At 40.6% G+C, this 16,027-nt stretch overlaps 1 protein-coding gene across 4 annotated transcripts in view; it reads left to right on the top strand.

The window, feature by feature from the left end:
- The window catches only part of MACROD2 (mono-ADP ribosylhydrolase 2), an 835,077-nt gene that overhangs the window by 562,190 nt on the left and 256,860 nt on the right, over positions 1-16,027 (top strand). For all 4 annotated transcript variants that reach the window (XM_052678095.1, XM_052678026.1, XM_052677938.1 and 1 more), the window contains exon 8: positions 15,814-15,887. In XM_052678095.1, the coding sequence (XP_052534055.1) occupies positions 15,814-15,887 (74 nt within the window). The remainder of the gene's footprint in view (positions 1-15,813; positions 15,888-16,027) is intronic.

The raw sequence follows: 16,027 nt of genomic DNA, 5'->3' as shown, positions 1-16,027 counted from the left end.
TTTGTTGTAGTTAGCAAGTATGATATAGCAGACTGTTACGGGTCCAGAATGTTGGTTTGTTTCTTTAAACCAAGTGCCATGAGGAACCTCACTGTGCAAGGCCAGCAATGTTTTGAGCTTTATTTGCTATCTGATTGTAATCCTTTTTCTTTTTCTTTAGTGTTACAGAACAAGCATTGCTTAATTAAAGGAAAATAATTTTCATTAGTTTTAGGAAAATAAGGCCTACCTCCCAGAATGTGAACGGAAGGAGAAATCGCTGCATTTTCCACAGAAATAAATATGTGGCAAAAAAACTGTAATGCTTCTTAGATGTTTATCAATAGCTGTGCATTATTAATCTCTTATTTTGTTGTGGACTTCTTAAGTTATGATTTAGTAGTTTCAAAATATTAATGATTTACTGATGTACAGTAAGCTCATCTTACACAGGAAGATGTTAGAGTTGAAGTTCGCTTCTAATCAAAGCTGTCAGCCATGATGTAGATAACGAGGGTGCGTTGGCAATGCTCCTCATTCCTAATGAGGCTTTCGGTTTGTAGAACCTTATAGCAGTCTCCCAGTTGTGTGGCCTGATTAATGAGTTGTCACCATTTTATTGAATATAGGTAATCAGAAGCAGCAATTGAATTCATCATATTTGGCAGCCACGAAATGGAGAATGTACAACAACTGACAAATTGAATGTTCAAGAATCTCTAGCTGTTTAATTTATGTACAAACCAGGTTTTATTAACTCCCTATGTATATTTTCAGTTCATGTTTTCCAAAGCTACACGAGAGTACAGGATGCAAAAATACTTAACTGCCTCATTACTGAATTTCTGAAATAATTCCAATCTGTTCTGAATTGTCTCATTAAGAGCAGTCAGAGATGTTCCAGTTGTGGAATTTCAATCATTTGATGTTAAAGAATTAACTTCCTCAGCCTTTTTTAACTTGTTTTGTGTTTGTAATGTTTCTTTTCCTAGCGGTTGACCTTTCTGATTTTCCCAGGCTGATTACACGGTGTTTATGTTGACCTTAACCCTGCTCAATCCTTTCTAAAAAGGAATAGGTAGAAATGTTTTTATGCCAATAAAACATAGACTTGTAGTTGATAAACATTATGCTTAAATTAGGTATGATTTTAAGAAATTATCTACTTTTAAAAAAAATACTTTGGATTATGAATTAATTTCATCTAATAGACCAGTTTTCACCGAGTTTTGTGGCATCCTCGTTAGGAGGAGGTCACCTTGATGTTTGCACTTAGAATATATTTTGGCTCTGGCTCCACGTGTTGGTGGAGCCTTAAATGTTCTCACCTCCACAATTTTTTAATCTGCTTATTTTTATTACTTGTTTTTATGACTCTTACTGTCAACATATTTCATTAGTTTTCTACTTATTAAGCAAAATGGTTCTGCCTGATTTTTGCGTGTAGTCTTAATTTTGTAACTTTTAATGTATGATCCCTGCTATTTAGATTACTTGGTATTTATTGCTTGTTTCTGTCACCGCCTACTGAATATATTAATGTCTTTGAATGAATCTCTAAATGGTGATGCTCTTCTCTTCCCCCAGAATCTTAAGTCTGATGATAAAACTGTCTTCATCTTCCTTCACAACAAATCTAAATATCCACTTAATAAACACTAGGAGGTAATCTCGTGCTTCAATCCAATCCTGAATCCTGTCTATAATTTGCAGTGCTTAAGACAATGCAATGCTTAAGACATTAATATGCATCACACTCAGAATTATTTAGAAGATGCTTTGCTTTAGTAAGTGATGAAATAGGTACTCCAATCTAAGTGCTATCTGGTGCTGCTCCCAGTGAGTGGTGTGCATGGCATAAAACCCTTTGGGGGCTTTCAGGTGCTCATGCCCTCCATCCCGCTGCTTCCCTTGTCCTGTCCAGTGCCAGGATGGTGGAGAATGTTCACTCTGACATCTCAGCCAGCAGACCCAAACATGGAGTAAGTTCTGGGGGAAAGGGGTGAGCTGCTTTCTTTGTTTCTGTCCTTCACCTTCTCCTCTCTCTTGCCTCTTTCCCTCCATTCATTCAGTGAATTTTCAAAAGTACCTCAATCCTTCTCAATCATCAATTATTTTCAGCGTATACCTGGTGTTACTGTCTCAGTCCTTTACATATCTGGAATATGAGAAAGGCATATGTGGAGTTTGATGGGAAGTGATAGACAATATCAACATTTCAGCAGAGCCCCAGAAGCTCACATTTCCTCCTTTGACTGTAGCTGCATTCTTGCACAGTAGCCCCTCTGATAGTTTTCTAACCAATTTTGAAACTGTTTGCATAAGCTACTCTGACTGCTGTCCATAGCGCGTTTTTTTTTTTCCTTCCTGCTCTTTCAATCTATGTAGATAAATTTTACCCCAGTTTCTATAGGAGAGGAGGTTTCTGAATTTGTGCTCATGTTCCATTCTACGATTCCCTTCTTTGGGTGTCCACATGAGGTTGGGTATGCAGTAATTTCTCATTCCGTTCATTCAAATTCTTTTGCCTCTTAAGGAGGTCTGCTTTACCTGTTTCCTAAGGAATACAAATCCTGCTTCTTTGACCTTTCTGAATTTTGGAAAGCCTTCTTTCACTTTGATGTCCACCACTGATTTTTTTCTATTTCTAGAATACTTTTGAGTTCAATACCAAGTGCTGTGTATAAGGTGTTTGATAAGTATGGTGCTGGTACTGTTGATTTTACTTTGTCCTTAACTAATTCAGAGAGGGACTGTACATTTGTTTGCTTTTTGAAATAACTTTTAGTCGTAACATTCAGACTTGCAGTGGCATAAACCTACAAACATTCCACATGTTGTTCTTTTCCTGTCTCTGGGACGTAACACCAGGTTATGCAAGGTTATTCTGCAAAGCTCATACATAAATATTGTAACTGGACTGAACACTGGTATTGAGCCCATTGGTCTCGTCTCTTCAGCACTGCTTGTTCTCTTGCTCTGTTTGTGGAGGTCCTTTGTTTAGCAATTGATTTGTAAAAATCAACACTGTTTCTTGTAGCATGACAGTCCTATTAGTTTTGTAAATCTGACTAGAATTGCTCCCTCTTCCAGTACCTTTGTGAACAATTTCTTACTCAGATCTCACATGTTTGTACTCTAATGCTTTCACTTGTCCTTCTGTGCCTTTTTTACTGGTTTCTTTCTGCATTGTACGACAACATTTTATAGTCCTTCAGATGGCAGGCTTTCAAACTGAGTGCTTTGGCAAACAAGGAGCTGCTGGGCGCCATTTTGTTCTTTCCAAAGCCCGCCTTGCCGGCGCATTGCAGAGGGGCTCAGAACTGGCGGGAAGCGGCCCGGTGCTCCCAGCTCCCCTCACAGGGCCCCCAGCCACCCTGCTGCAGCACCTCGATGCCCACACAGCGGCCCAGCAGTCCTGCAAAGTTCCATTTTCCTTCAGGTACCGTCCTCAGCATCTCATCCCTTATCACTGACTGCCAGTGAAGACTGGTAAAAAACTGTTTCTCCGTATCCATTGTTACCCTTTCTCCCTTCTCATTTATCAGAGGGGGGTATATTCTCACTTCTGACCAATGTCCCTGTAGAACTCCTTGTTATTTTTCTCGTCCCTCACTGAGTTCAGCTCCATCTGCGCCTTGACTTTCCTTATCCTGATCTCTGCATGTCCAGAGAGCGTCCCTGCATTCTTCCCAGGCAACACATCCTTGATCCACTGCCTTTACATGTCCCTCTTTTCCCTCAGTCCCGGCCCAGCCGTGCCTATCGCACGCCCTTTCGACTCCATTTCTGCACTGGCAGTGCCATGGAGATCTTACTTAACTGCATAGAGCTGCAGAGGGGAGAGACCCTTTCCTCAGGTGAAAGGACCCGCCGTTTCCAGCTGACCCAGGGGACGCGTCCAGCCCTAATTGAGTCACTGATCACTGATGGTGTTAACAACCATGAAATTAAAAACTAAAATTTACTAGGGCTGGTTTTAGACCGTAGCTGAAAGCCCTGCTCTATCTATAGCCATAGGAATGACTGTGCTATGGAGGGTGGTGACTGCAGATGGCAGATTCTCACATGGGTAGTTTGGTGAAATAATCTAGGCCCAACCTTAAGTACTACAGTGATATTTTTGTCGTCTGGAGAAACGCAGCTGTTGTGTTAGTACAATCTATCTAGAATGGAATTCTATAGAGAGAGAGGACCCATTGATCTGATCAAATATTAAAAAAACCCACAAATTTACACTGCCTAAAGCAACTCAATAAGCTTGAGTGTGATGCTTATGCTGTTTCAGTCATATTAGGTACCTTTTCCCCCTATTTAGTTTTATTGCTTAACAATCAACAACATTTCTCCACCCACTGAGTTTATGTGCTTTTCCATATACCTGCACTGATCTATCTGGGATTTCATGTTTCTGAGAGGATTAATTGTGTTTGTGATGCAAAGTGTGGATATCTGCCTCGAAAGCATCATTTTCCCTAGGTGCACTGGGGCTCATCTCAGGCTGAGTGTGTACACCAACTAAATTTAACAAAGTGCTGGAATAAACCACCATTCCTGCTGCCTCATGGCCGCGTTTACAGGGAAATGGAGGTGGGAGGGCAATTTTCACTGAGGGGCTCAGGTTAAAGCTGCCTGTTTTTTTAAGTGGAGGTCTTCTAATCTCATTTGTCTGACAGGTGCTAAGAAATTTACATTTAAATTGTTCAGATCAGCATCTTATTTGTACTGGGTTGTTAGACAAAAGAAATCTTAGTCTTCCATATCTATCCCTGCTTGATCTAACCAACCATAGCATAGGCTCCTTCTTTTCTAATATGGGTATTGTTTCTGACTAAAGTAATTCATTTGCATCAGCCTTTCTCCTTCTCCTATATCAGTTTGAATATTGTTCAAAATGACACAGAAAATGTTCTATTTTTCTTGAAGAATGACCTCTTGCAAAATGAGATCATTTTACTCTGAAATCAAGCACGCCAATGCTGCTCTAGCCAGAAGCAATGGCAGTTGCTAAACCCTTCTAAGCATTAGGAATTTCCATTGCCTTCCAAAGCAACACACAGATTTGCTTGTATAATGTTAAAAAAAAAAAAAAAAGAAAGAAATCGTCACACTGACAACTTGTCAGAATACATGCTGATAATACTATTTAAAACAAGTGTTAATAATACATAAAGTTCAGATCAACCCTAAATTGGATTTGAATCCATGCGATTGGCAGTGCTGTTAAGTAGTTATTTAATTTCCTTTTTTGATTGAAGTATGCAAGACTCAGAAAATGCGTAATTGTGAGTGAAATGCAAATGAGAAATATTAGCAAAAAAAACCATTAAAAAAAAAAACAACACAAAACTTGTTTGACAATTAAGTCTGTGATTTTTTTAAATTATGAAATTAATGAGATCCAGGATATCTTGTTGGTCAACTTGTGTTATTGGGTTTAAAAGGCAGCTGATGATAGAGGCTGATTGTCAGCCAAGAGAAGTGTTGCAGTACGGGGTGCTAACTTAGGTATATGTAATTGAATTAGCATGTGAGAGAATGAGACCTTAAAAACAGACAGGAGGTCAAAGAGTCAGTGTTTTCCAAGATGATATTTTTGTTTTTCCCTTTAGCTGTTGGTTCCATGCTCTTTAGCACATGAGCATTTGTTTGTCAGTTTTCCCATGAATCTAATTTCCAAAACTCACTAATTAATTGTTTTTCTCTTTTTGTGCATCTTTTTGTGATTTGAGGAAACAAAACAAGAGGAAAACGTTTTCATTGAAGCATCTGGGGGAGTGTAAAGTAGTTACTGGCCGTTCCCACGTACTTTTCATTCACTTTACCAAAGGTACAGCATGAAATGAAGGTGTGTCTGGATTGTATTGGCTAGTTGCTAATACATAACAGCAGCATAAAGTAGTTTCTGCTTTAACCCTTTCTGCATGTTAAGATATATTTTTTCACATGGAGCTCATCTCTAACCGACCAAATAGCCTCTCCAGAAATGATACAGCATCTATGCAAGGAGGAAAAAAGGCTTTCTCTAAGAAAACATATGATACTATAATGACTCTCAAGTCAGACATCTGCACAAATACTTGTTTTAGCAGCGTGTATGTAGAGGATGTTGTATTAGATATGAGGTGCCTTAATGCTCATTGAGAAAGAGTAACTATTAAACATCAAATAAAAAACACAGCCATCTCTGCTCCTCTAAAATGTACTGACATCTTTGAACTCCAGATTATCTGGAAATATTTCAGTTTTGAGCTGCTGTGGATTTCCTGAGTACAATAGCTGCTGGTCTGTGTGACCCTATAGTATGATTTATCACTGCCTCAGGCAAGAGTGGGGAAAAATCCACACTGTAAATAATATGCACAAACTAAGAATCAATAATATGTTTGTTAAAAACGAGTAAACTAAGTAGATAAAATATGCCTCACACAGTGACTTGCTTTTTCACCCAACCTGCTCTGTAATTTTTTTTCATGTAAGTCTTTCGGGGAAAAAGATAAAAGAACATCTTTGTTTCCTTTTGCTCCAAAAGGAGCTGAGTATATGTAGTTTCAGCTGATTTTCTTTATGTGCTCTTAGGAAATCTTTGATTTCCCTTGGAGAGGAGATAAGAACTGTGCTTCAGTTGAAATAATGTCAGATTGTTTTGTTTGTTCTTGTACGTGTATGGCTCTCACTAAGTACTCTGTTGGTTTTAGATAATCCAGCCAGGTCTTTGGGTTGCGTCTGTCAGAGCAATTGAATGTGGTGGAAGTGATTCAAAGGATAGAGATGGACCGACAGTGCTGGCTGTTTTCTTTGTGGGAGTGCATATTCTTGTCCATTGCCTATGTATGCCCTACTCCTCTGAAAAAGTTTCTCAGGCTTTTGATATTGTCATCTCTTTTCTTTGTACTGTAGTAGCTTGTCTTCTCTTATATGCACATATATATATGTGTGTGCGTCCCCAAATCCTTGTACTTCAACTCCTGTCATATTGTGCTGCTTATTTTCAGTCAAAATACTCAGAGCTCCAGCAGAGCTGACAGCCCTGAAATTCTCTCCCAAACCCAATCCTCCTTTCAAAAACTGAACCCCATCTTGCAACCAGAGCTGCTGCGCTCTCTTTCTCTTCTTTCACTCCATCTTGCTGCACCTGAGTGCACTTCCCTCATTGCTATCAATTCCCACTGCCTGCACAAAGATCCTCTCACAGCAATTTCTCTCTCTTCTTCCCAGGCCTAGCCAACAGGCAGGCAGCAGCATTAGTAGACATCAGGGACCTCCAGCACTGTGAAGCACGTCGCGGATATCTCATCTGCAGATGGGCCTTCAGTAAGAGTTTGCAATCGATTGCAAGATGCATTCCCAACAGGGAACACGGCTTTGCGAGGTCCAGGCTGCATCTCATTCCTACTGCTGACCAGCAGATCTCTGGAAGCAAAGGCTTCCCTTCACGCTTAGGAAATTCATGTCAAGGAAGGGGTAGCGTCAGCAAAGCATCACCGCATTGGACCACATAACACCCCATTTTTCAGAAAAACAAGAAGCTGCAAATGAGAGGTGGTGCTGACTTTCTAAAATCTTTCAAGGCATTTCAGGAAGGTAGCATTGGTTCTTCACACTTTGCTTCAGGCATTTTTATTCTGATCAGTCAGTAGAAAAAAAATGTTTGACCATGCTGGAATTGAAACTACAATAAAGCCAATATCCCATTGCTGTTCAATTCAGTGTGTGATGGCAGATTTCACAGTTGACTAGCACGTTGCACTTTGTTTCAAATTACTTTTGCTGGATTATGTTACCACACACAAAAAAACCCAACTTGCTTCATATGAATAAGTAGAAGATGAAATACTCTGCATTAAGGAGTTCGTGTGCACTTAGAAACCTCTTTCAATTAACATTTCTCTGTGCAACACTCGTTTCTGGAATAGTAATTCTAGATTTAGTGTAGTGAGTGTGTTAAGAGGAAGGATGTACTTGAACTCAGGAACAGCTGTATACATATGCCTAAATGGCCATGCAGTTTGCACAAACATTGTATATACACCCTCGTAGGTAAGATTCTATAATTGCATAAGTACCTCTGCAAGTACATCTTGCACTTGCTTTTGCATTATATATGCTTTCTCATACCATGTTAGGATGCTTATTGCCGGAGTGGAGCGATCTTTTCCCTTTCAGCACCGTGCCACCTTTCTACAGTTCCCTTATTACATTCAGCTCAAAGCCTTAATGTTCCACAAGAGCATTTTAAAATATTCTGACAGACAGAACAGCTCCATCGCATAACACAGTAAACAGCACAGCTCTGAAGCAGTTAGCTTCCCAGAATGTCTCTGACTATTGCTTGCTACATTTTTTCAGAAGACGCTTAGAGAACCCGTCTATCCGCGATGTTGTCGCCCTGCGAGCACTCTTCCGATATAAGCTGGAAAAAGAATGAAACCAAAATCTTGACTTTTAATAAAAATATACTGACTGCTGCAGAAAAGCACAGTTCTTGCAAATCCACAGCTCTCCTGCAGGATGCAGATATAATGTCTCTTGCAGACACGTAGCTCTCACTACTCATAGAGAAGCTCCTCCTTTTTTTCTTCCCACCAATGCTGACAAACAACAGACAGCTGAGTAAACTTAAAAGCTAGCTTTTTCTTTACTGGAATCCTAGGATTTGTTAATGAAAGCCTCTATCTGTTCAATTGACCTACATAATTATAGCTTACTTCTATATTCAGCCGATACTTTTATCACCGTTATATGACAAATGTTTTCCTGATGATATCAATGTAGTAGAGTGTGAAATGAAGCATGGTGTGGTAGCGTGTGTTTCAGAGAACTGGCAGATGGCCTGCTTTTTTCTTGCACCAGTTTCCTGTAAGGGACCGCTTCATTGGCAGCCTTACGCCAAGTCCAGGTTTGCGTTTGTACAGAAGAGCAGCTGAACTGCAGATGTGGAAGGTGGATTGCCATGCCCACAGGACGAGACCGCTGTTGGTCAGCACAGTGATGAGCCTGCACAGGTCTGTCATTGCTGACAAGCTGAGGCAGAGCCAGCCAAGCTGGAGCCCATGCATCTCAGCCTGCAGCTTGCCTTGGATTTGTTGACTTGCATGGTGTTTGCCCCTTCTGCCAGCCCTCACCTGAGCCGGGGCTTGGTTTAGAGGACCTGCAAAGCTCCCTACCAACCCCTGTGCTTCTGTGAACCAGGGATCACTGAATTACCCTGTGCCGTTCCGTGGCTCTCTGTCATTTCAGTACTCTACCTACTTATCACTGCAGCATAGCAGAGGCATTCTGTTTCTTCTGTTTGTTGCTATATGCATATTTTGGGTTCCTTTACTAACCTTCCTCTACCAGCTGCCTTGTTATCAAGTCAGTGGTTGAATGCAATTGGCAGTGATTCTTCAGAAACTGTATTTATTTTCCTGTTGCTGCGGAATTTATTCAGTTGAGGGAAATGAGAAGGCATGCTCCTTGCTCAAGAGGAACTGAGAGACATTTCTTCAGAAAAATGCTTTATTTATGCATTTTGAAAATGTCTCATTTTCCTTTTTAATTTTATTTACATGCCAGTTACTTACTGTAGCATAGTTTAAAATGGATACAGCAAGTCCGTGCGGCTGTGTTTCTTGGAGTAACTGGGGTAAACAAAAGTTACTGTATTTTCACAATACTTAGTTTCTTTCTGAGACTTAATTTTTGAGTAGGCAGCAAATAATAAGGTTGTCCTCGGCTGAATGAGTTCAGTAAGGCATAGTAGGTTATTTAGAAGATTCACAGCTCTCCTCTTTAGCCTTCAGCGCCGCCGATTGAAATTAGGGCTGCAGCTGATCCATTTCCTTTTCAGGTTGTGAGTGACCACAAAAATGATAAAGCTAGCAACTTGTCAGCTTGTTTTTCCAGTCATCACATGACTGTGGTTGGTGAAGAAAAAAAAGAAGAAAAAAAGAAGAAAAGCCCAATAGCAGCAGCAAAGTTCTTGGTAGGATACTACCGTCTGTGCTTCCGGAAGGGCCAGATTTACCATGGTAATGGGAATCAGCTCAGCATGAGTGAATTCATTTTGACTACTATAATACGTCTTTGACAAGATGATTATATGGGTTTGGTTGTAAGATTATACTCCTGCTAGTTTCACAACTGAAGGACAAGTGAACGTATTGAGTAACCCTACCTCAGGCGTGCTGGGCTATGCATCTCATTTGTTCCCTTTTATTGTCATACATTGATGAGGTTGAAGTGTTATGATTACTGTGTTGTCAATAGCAAGTCTTAACCCACATGACCATAATGAAGCTCATTTGCTCACATGTCTGCTCTGATTCAGAAAGCATTTTTAGCCCTGATAGCAATATTGGATTTCAGACCATGTATTGGATGAATGCTCGGTGCTTTTTTCTCTTTGTAACAAACCTGGTAAGAGTTTATTTTCCACGCCATCTAGTGCACACAGTTCAGCAAATACTAGCTGTGTGGGGCACAACAAGGGGGGGGGGTCTTCTATACATTTCCACAGTGTCAAAATGTGGCTGATGAGCTCCTATGAGAAGAACATTATTAAACATCATTGGCAAATACATAAACTGAATAATGCTAGTTATTCCATTTTGACAGTTGTGTTGACTGAACAATGGGAGTCGGGTTTGATTTCAGAGCAGTCTTGTACAGCAGTATGTCCCTGATATGTGCACAAACATCCCAGTGTCGATATTTTCTGAGAAAGTAGGGGAAACTCTGAAATGAGCATTTGTGCTGAAATGTGTTTGTTTTTTCATGACTTGCTTCAAAATGAAACCATTAAAACTGGCAAATAAGTGTATTAAGATTGTGATGAGCTGTTCTCATACCGCAGAGAAGGGAGCAGACGGAAATGAATAGAAACCTTTGTAGCATTTAGACTGTGCCAACAAAAAAGGACCTTTTTTCCTTTCTTTTTTAATTTAGGATGATCTGATGTACCGAAAACATCTCAGTTAAACTGACAGGCTCTAACACTGACCCCTGCGGCTACTGAAGTGTTTTTCTGGATTGACGTTTGCTTGTTAGCATTATAACCTAACAGCTATAATCCGTTATCATCATCTTCAGCTATATCATGTTAGGGGTTCATTATTTAGTACTTAGGTTTTCTTAATGGACTTTTCATGGGGAGGCAGCATTACCTGTCTCTGAGGCGGACATTTTTAATAACATGTAGCAGTGAACTGAGGACAGTAAAAGAGACAGATAAAGCTCCCAGCACCTCCATACAGTCTGAGTCCCTTAAATAGACTTCTATTAATTTTATCTCACAGAATTCTTGTTACGCCGCTTTTCATTGAAGAACGTGTAGTATACATTTTCCAAATACTGCACAGACAAATTAGGCATACAGTAATAGACATTCACAATGGTGTGAATGTTTTTCTGCTAAATCCCCTCAGTGCAAAAGGCCGGGCGTTTGTCCTGTGTGTGGAACAGCAGGGAATTCATTGCGTATTTTTTGAATGTTAATAAAACAGGGGGACTTCAATGTTCTCAGCAGTTGTTTTTAAGGGAATAAATAGAAAAATAAGGGGAACTTCAGCATGCATCTCCACGCTTACTGTCTTCTTCAGCCCCTATCCACACTTTGTTTCTCTAAAAGAGCACAATTATTTAATATCTAATGTGTTGAAACAGTTCTGTAAAATTTTATCACCCTTTCTCTGGGAAGTTATGACCACGAGAGCCTGCATAACATCCCGTTTGTTTCACCACTATTTCTCAGGTCAGCGTGATAATTTCCAGGACTAAGGTGATAAAGTCCTGGAAGCAGATGCAGAAGCTCATAAGTCAGAAGATCTTTTAAAGCTTTCACAGACCGTCTCCGTGGGTAATGTCTGCCCAAGGACACATGAGAAGCAACAGAGTTCATTTGGAATGGCGTTCAGTTTTTGTCGTTGCTTTGTCGTTTATTTGTTGGCAGTTGGGTGGTATAGCCATGAAACAAAGAATGAAAGTAGGGGAATAGGCATCTCTTAGCAACATGCAAAGAGGAGGAAAGGAAATTCCTAAGCTTGGCTGAAATTAGAGCGATGCCGGTAGCCCAGGTCAGTGTTGAGAGCTAGCAGTCACTTTTCTATAACTATGTACTAAGGTGGCTGTGCTGTCTGGGCTGACTTTGCATGTCACACAGATGACTTCAGCTGTGAAGCAACTGGCAAAACCATGAGAGTTTTCCTCCAGGATTCCAAGTAATTTTTATAGATTTTGCGGTAGCAAGTCAGCATGAACAGTAATGAAGAAGGCTGTTCTTTAAGAGAGGGCTCCTGAGCTGGGAGAGGCATAAGTGGCAGTGACTGCTTACTTCAGTGTTTGCCATGGTTGGAAGATTGAAAGTTGATCCTGGTAACAGACGACGAGCTGTGGTTAATGGGCACTGCAGCAGTGTTACCCCATTCTGAAAGAGCTTTTCAGGAGCAAAGACAGCCTGTCACGTTCTGGTGATACAGCAGGATCTGTGGCCAAAATGTAAGCTTTGCCACTGCAGAATGTAGGAAGCACAGCCTGTGTCGGAGACCTGTGTGTGCTGGTAAGTAGATGCTTCACCTCACACCTATCATGGGCATACAACCTACCAACCCCCCTTTTTCTCTAACCAAACAAACCCAGTGAAGTCCTTCAGAGGCTCTGCTTGTCTGCACCTTACAGATAATGCTCCTTTGCCTTTTTGCGCCCCTGTCCTTTTCAGTATTCCAGAGGAGAGCTCACTGCAGTAACATGGGCCAGTGTCACTCTTATTACTTTACCTGTTTTATCTTTTGTGAAATTGAGCCTTTAGCCAGAATTGTCTGAGCTGCTGCTCCAGGAGTCGGTTAACTGTGAGGCTCCTTGAGCTTATTTCTCTCCAGTAATTTGATTCCCACGTGCTCACTGAGATTGCTTTTTTGCTGAAAGCAAAGTGGGGAGGGCTGTGTGTGTGTATGGGAGCGGGCCAGAAATGTTGTGGCAGACAAATGCAGCTCAGAAATAAATAAATAACAATGCAAAAACAGGCTTAAAAAGATCCCGTCTCACTTTATCTCCCTTTAGCCCGGTCCTATAAAACCAAATATTTTTCTGTTAGAGAATCAGAGACAGGGCTTTTTGTGCTGGTGCACGGTGTGGAACAGGAGGCCAAACTCGTCTTGCTTCTGCATAAAGCCAAAAAGATAATCCTTTTATTTAAATTTACCAGAGATTTGTATGAAGCACTAAGTAGGATGGTTTTTTTAGTAGTAGTTGTCATCGTAAAAGGTTTCTGTAGATTTTAAGATCTTTTCTGAAATTGTACAGAAGATTCAAAGCTTTTGTTTTGATTGCTGATCTATTTTATTTTGTTTATTTTACGTTTGTGGTTACTTAAGAGGAACTGAACACCAGTCAGGTGAGCTTCTATTTAAGATTGATTAGCATGGCAGCAGTTTTCTAAATAATGCATAACTTATTGAGAGAGCAGTAATTCTCTAAAGTTGTTAGTGTGCTCTTACAGTTTTGGGCAAATACCATACTGAAGGTGAATAGAAAACCAAGCCGGAAAAGCGAATGTTGCTGGAGGGAGGATTGTTCTGAAAATGAACCATTCAGAGCATAAACAATGGTTTATTAGTTGTCTGAAATCTGCTTTTCGCTCTCTATGTGGTCTTCATTTTATGTCCAGGCAAGCCTCTTGGTGTAGAATTTCTGTATTATAAAGTCATGGTTTCTTAGATAAGATGTTACTAATTCAAATGGACTGTCTGCTTAGAGGTCTGTTACTTTACATGACCTAAATACGTTGTTCTGGTGGCCAACAGGCTGGCCATGAGCCAGCAGTGTGCCCTTGTGGCCAAGAAGGCCAATGTTACCCTGTGGTGCATTGCAAAGGGCGATGCCAGCAGATCAAGGGAGGTGATCCTCCCCCTCTGCTCTGCCCTGGCGAGGCCACACCTGGAGCACTAAGTCCAGTTCTGGGCTCCCCTGTCAAAACAGACAGGGATCTCCTAGAAGGAGTGCAGCAGAGGGCCACAAAGATATAAAGGGCCCGGAGCATCTCCTTTGTGAGGAAGGGCTGAGAGACCTGGGGCTGTGCAGCATGGGGAAGTGAAGACTTAGAGGAGATCTGATGAATGTTTAGCAATATCTAAAGACAGATGGTAGAGGCAAGCTCTTCTCAGTGGTGTGTAGCAAATAGGACAAGGAGTAATGACTTAAAACTTGAACATAAAAGTTCCATACAAGCATGCAGAACTTCTTTACGGTAAGGGTGGCAGAGCACTGGAGCAGGCTGCCCAGAGAGGTGGTGGAGTCTCCTTCTGTGGAGATACTCAAGGCCCACCTGGACGCCTGCCTAAGTGACCTGTTGTAGGGAACTGCTTTAGCAGGATGTCTGGACTCAGTGATCTCTTGAGGTCCCTTCCATCTCCTGCAATTCTGCGACTGCAATACTGTGAAATAAAACCATTGAAGCATTCATTAGTTTGTGTCTTTGGTCACGTGCCTTGATGATAGCAGCATTGTTATTAAATGTCATGGGAGTATGTGTTCTCAGCAATGCTGGATGTATCCACAGCAGTAGTTGTAGGTTCTTGGCTAATTTTTCATCTTGGACCTGGAAAAAAAGGGACACACCTATGTTTTATGAAGAAACATGCAGAAAGGAAGTGAACCCAAACAGTGGCCATTCTACCCAGCTTGTTGGATAGCTGTCACTTGTCTCTTGAAAACAACGCCAACGGAAAAAAGCATTTACAAATCCAGTTCGGATATGGAGAGAAACGCTGGGGGCATAACTCAAGGAGGGCTAAGAGATTTTGTTTGTTTGTCAGTCTAGCACTGCATAAGTTCTGAAAAGAGTTAAAAACATAGGTTTTGGTGGCTAGATCCATGTCAAAAAGCTGGGTGCATCTACTGCTTTTTGCAGTGTCTGTACTTCAGTTTACGGCAGGAGTGTGTGATGTATGATGTAAAAAATGCTGTATGCATGCATCTGTGTGCCAGATTTCATGCCTGTTTCTGTCGAGCCCCTTTGCTTGCTTGTACGCAGCGCCTGCAGCTCCACCTCTTCAAAGGCTGTTCTATTAATCTAACCTACTGAGGGCTATTCATACAGCTTATGGGTTTTTATATTTAAATCCTCACAGAAATGATTTGCTGCCCTCAAGTTAGGATTTTAAAGGAAAATTAAATTAAGGCTGCCTAAGTAATGAAAGCATCTTTAGATATGATAGATAGAGACCATCAAAGCAAAAAGTCTGCATCCCTGGAAAGATTTCTGATATTGTTTAGTGTTAGGGGGAGTTGCTATTGCTAGTATATCATGCAATATCAGGCCTTAAATTTGTATGCTTATGCTTCATGAATTCTTTAATTTCCAAAGTTGTTTGTTATGTTTTAGGTTATAAATTAAGAGATTCATATGTCAAGCATTTTTATCCTTATGAAAACTATGGCACTGGGATCATAGTGTTGTATAGCTTTGCTGACAGATTTATTAAAGAAAGAACTTGTGCCGTGAGATGTAAGCCTAGCATTTGTTACTGTGATGTATGTTATATTGTCGCCTGCCTAGTATGACACATGTATAACTCTCTGTTGTTCCTAGAGCTGCTGAGTTTTCCTAACCAGAGCTAAAAACAAACAGTCAAATCAAAAACACTAATAGAAAATCGCTGCCCCTATTTTCAGTTTGTTCACCTAGGAAAAGAATGAATATTGTCACCTAAAACCTTTAAAAACAATCTTTAAAATGGAGCGGTGACCAAAAGGAATCCCAGACCTAGACCGAAGAAGGTGGGAACAGAATCCATTTTCTTATAGGTGGAGAAAAATGTCTACCTTCAATTTATTTCTCATTTCTTCTGTCTTCAGGTTTTCCAAATGAGCCTGCTGCTGTCATTGCCCTTAACACTACTAAGGAATGGTTAAGCAAGAATCACAATGAGGTATGGAATAAAATGTAAATTTCCCAATTCATTTATTTTTTTTAAAGATTATGGACTTTGATGCTGAAACTGTGGAAAGAGTAAACATCAACTGAATGTTTAGTCTGAAACAAATGAAATCAGGCTGGGACAATATGGCA

Source organism: Tympanuchus pallidicinctus, unplaced genomic scaffold, assembly GCF_026119805.1.
Source record: "Tympanuchus pallidicinctus isolate F22 unplaced genomic scaffold, pur_lepc_1.0 scaffold1, whole genome shotgun sequence".
In the NCBI taxonomy this organism is placed as follows: domain Eukaryota; kingdom Metazoa; phylum Chordata; class Aves; order Galliformes; family Phasianidae; genus Tympanuchus; species Tympanuchus pallidicinctus.
This window is presented reverse-complemented; position numbering and strand designations above follow the sequence as displayed.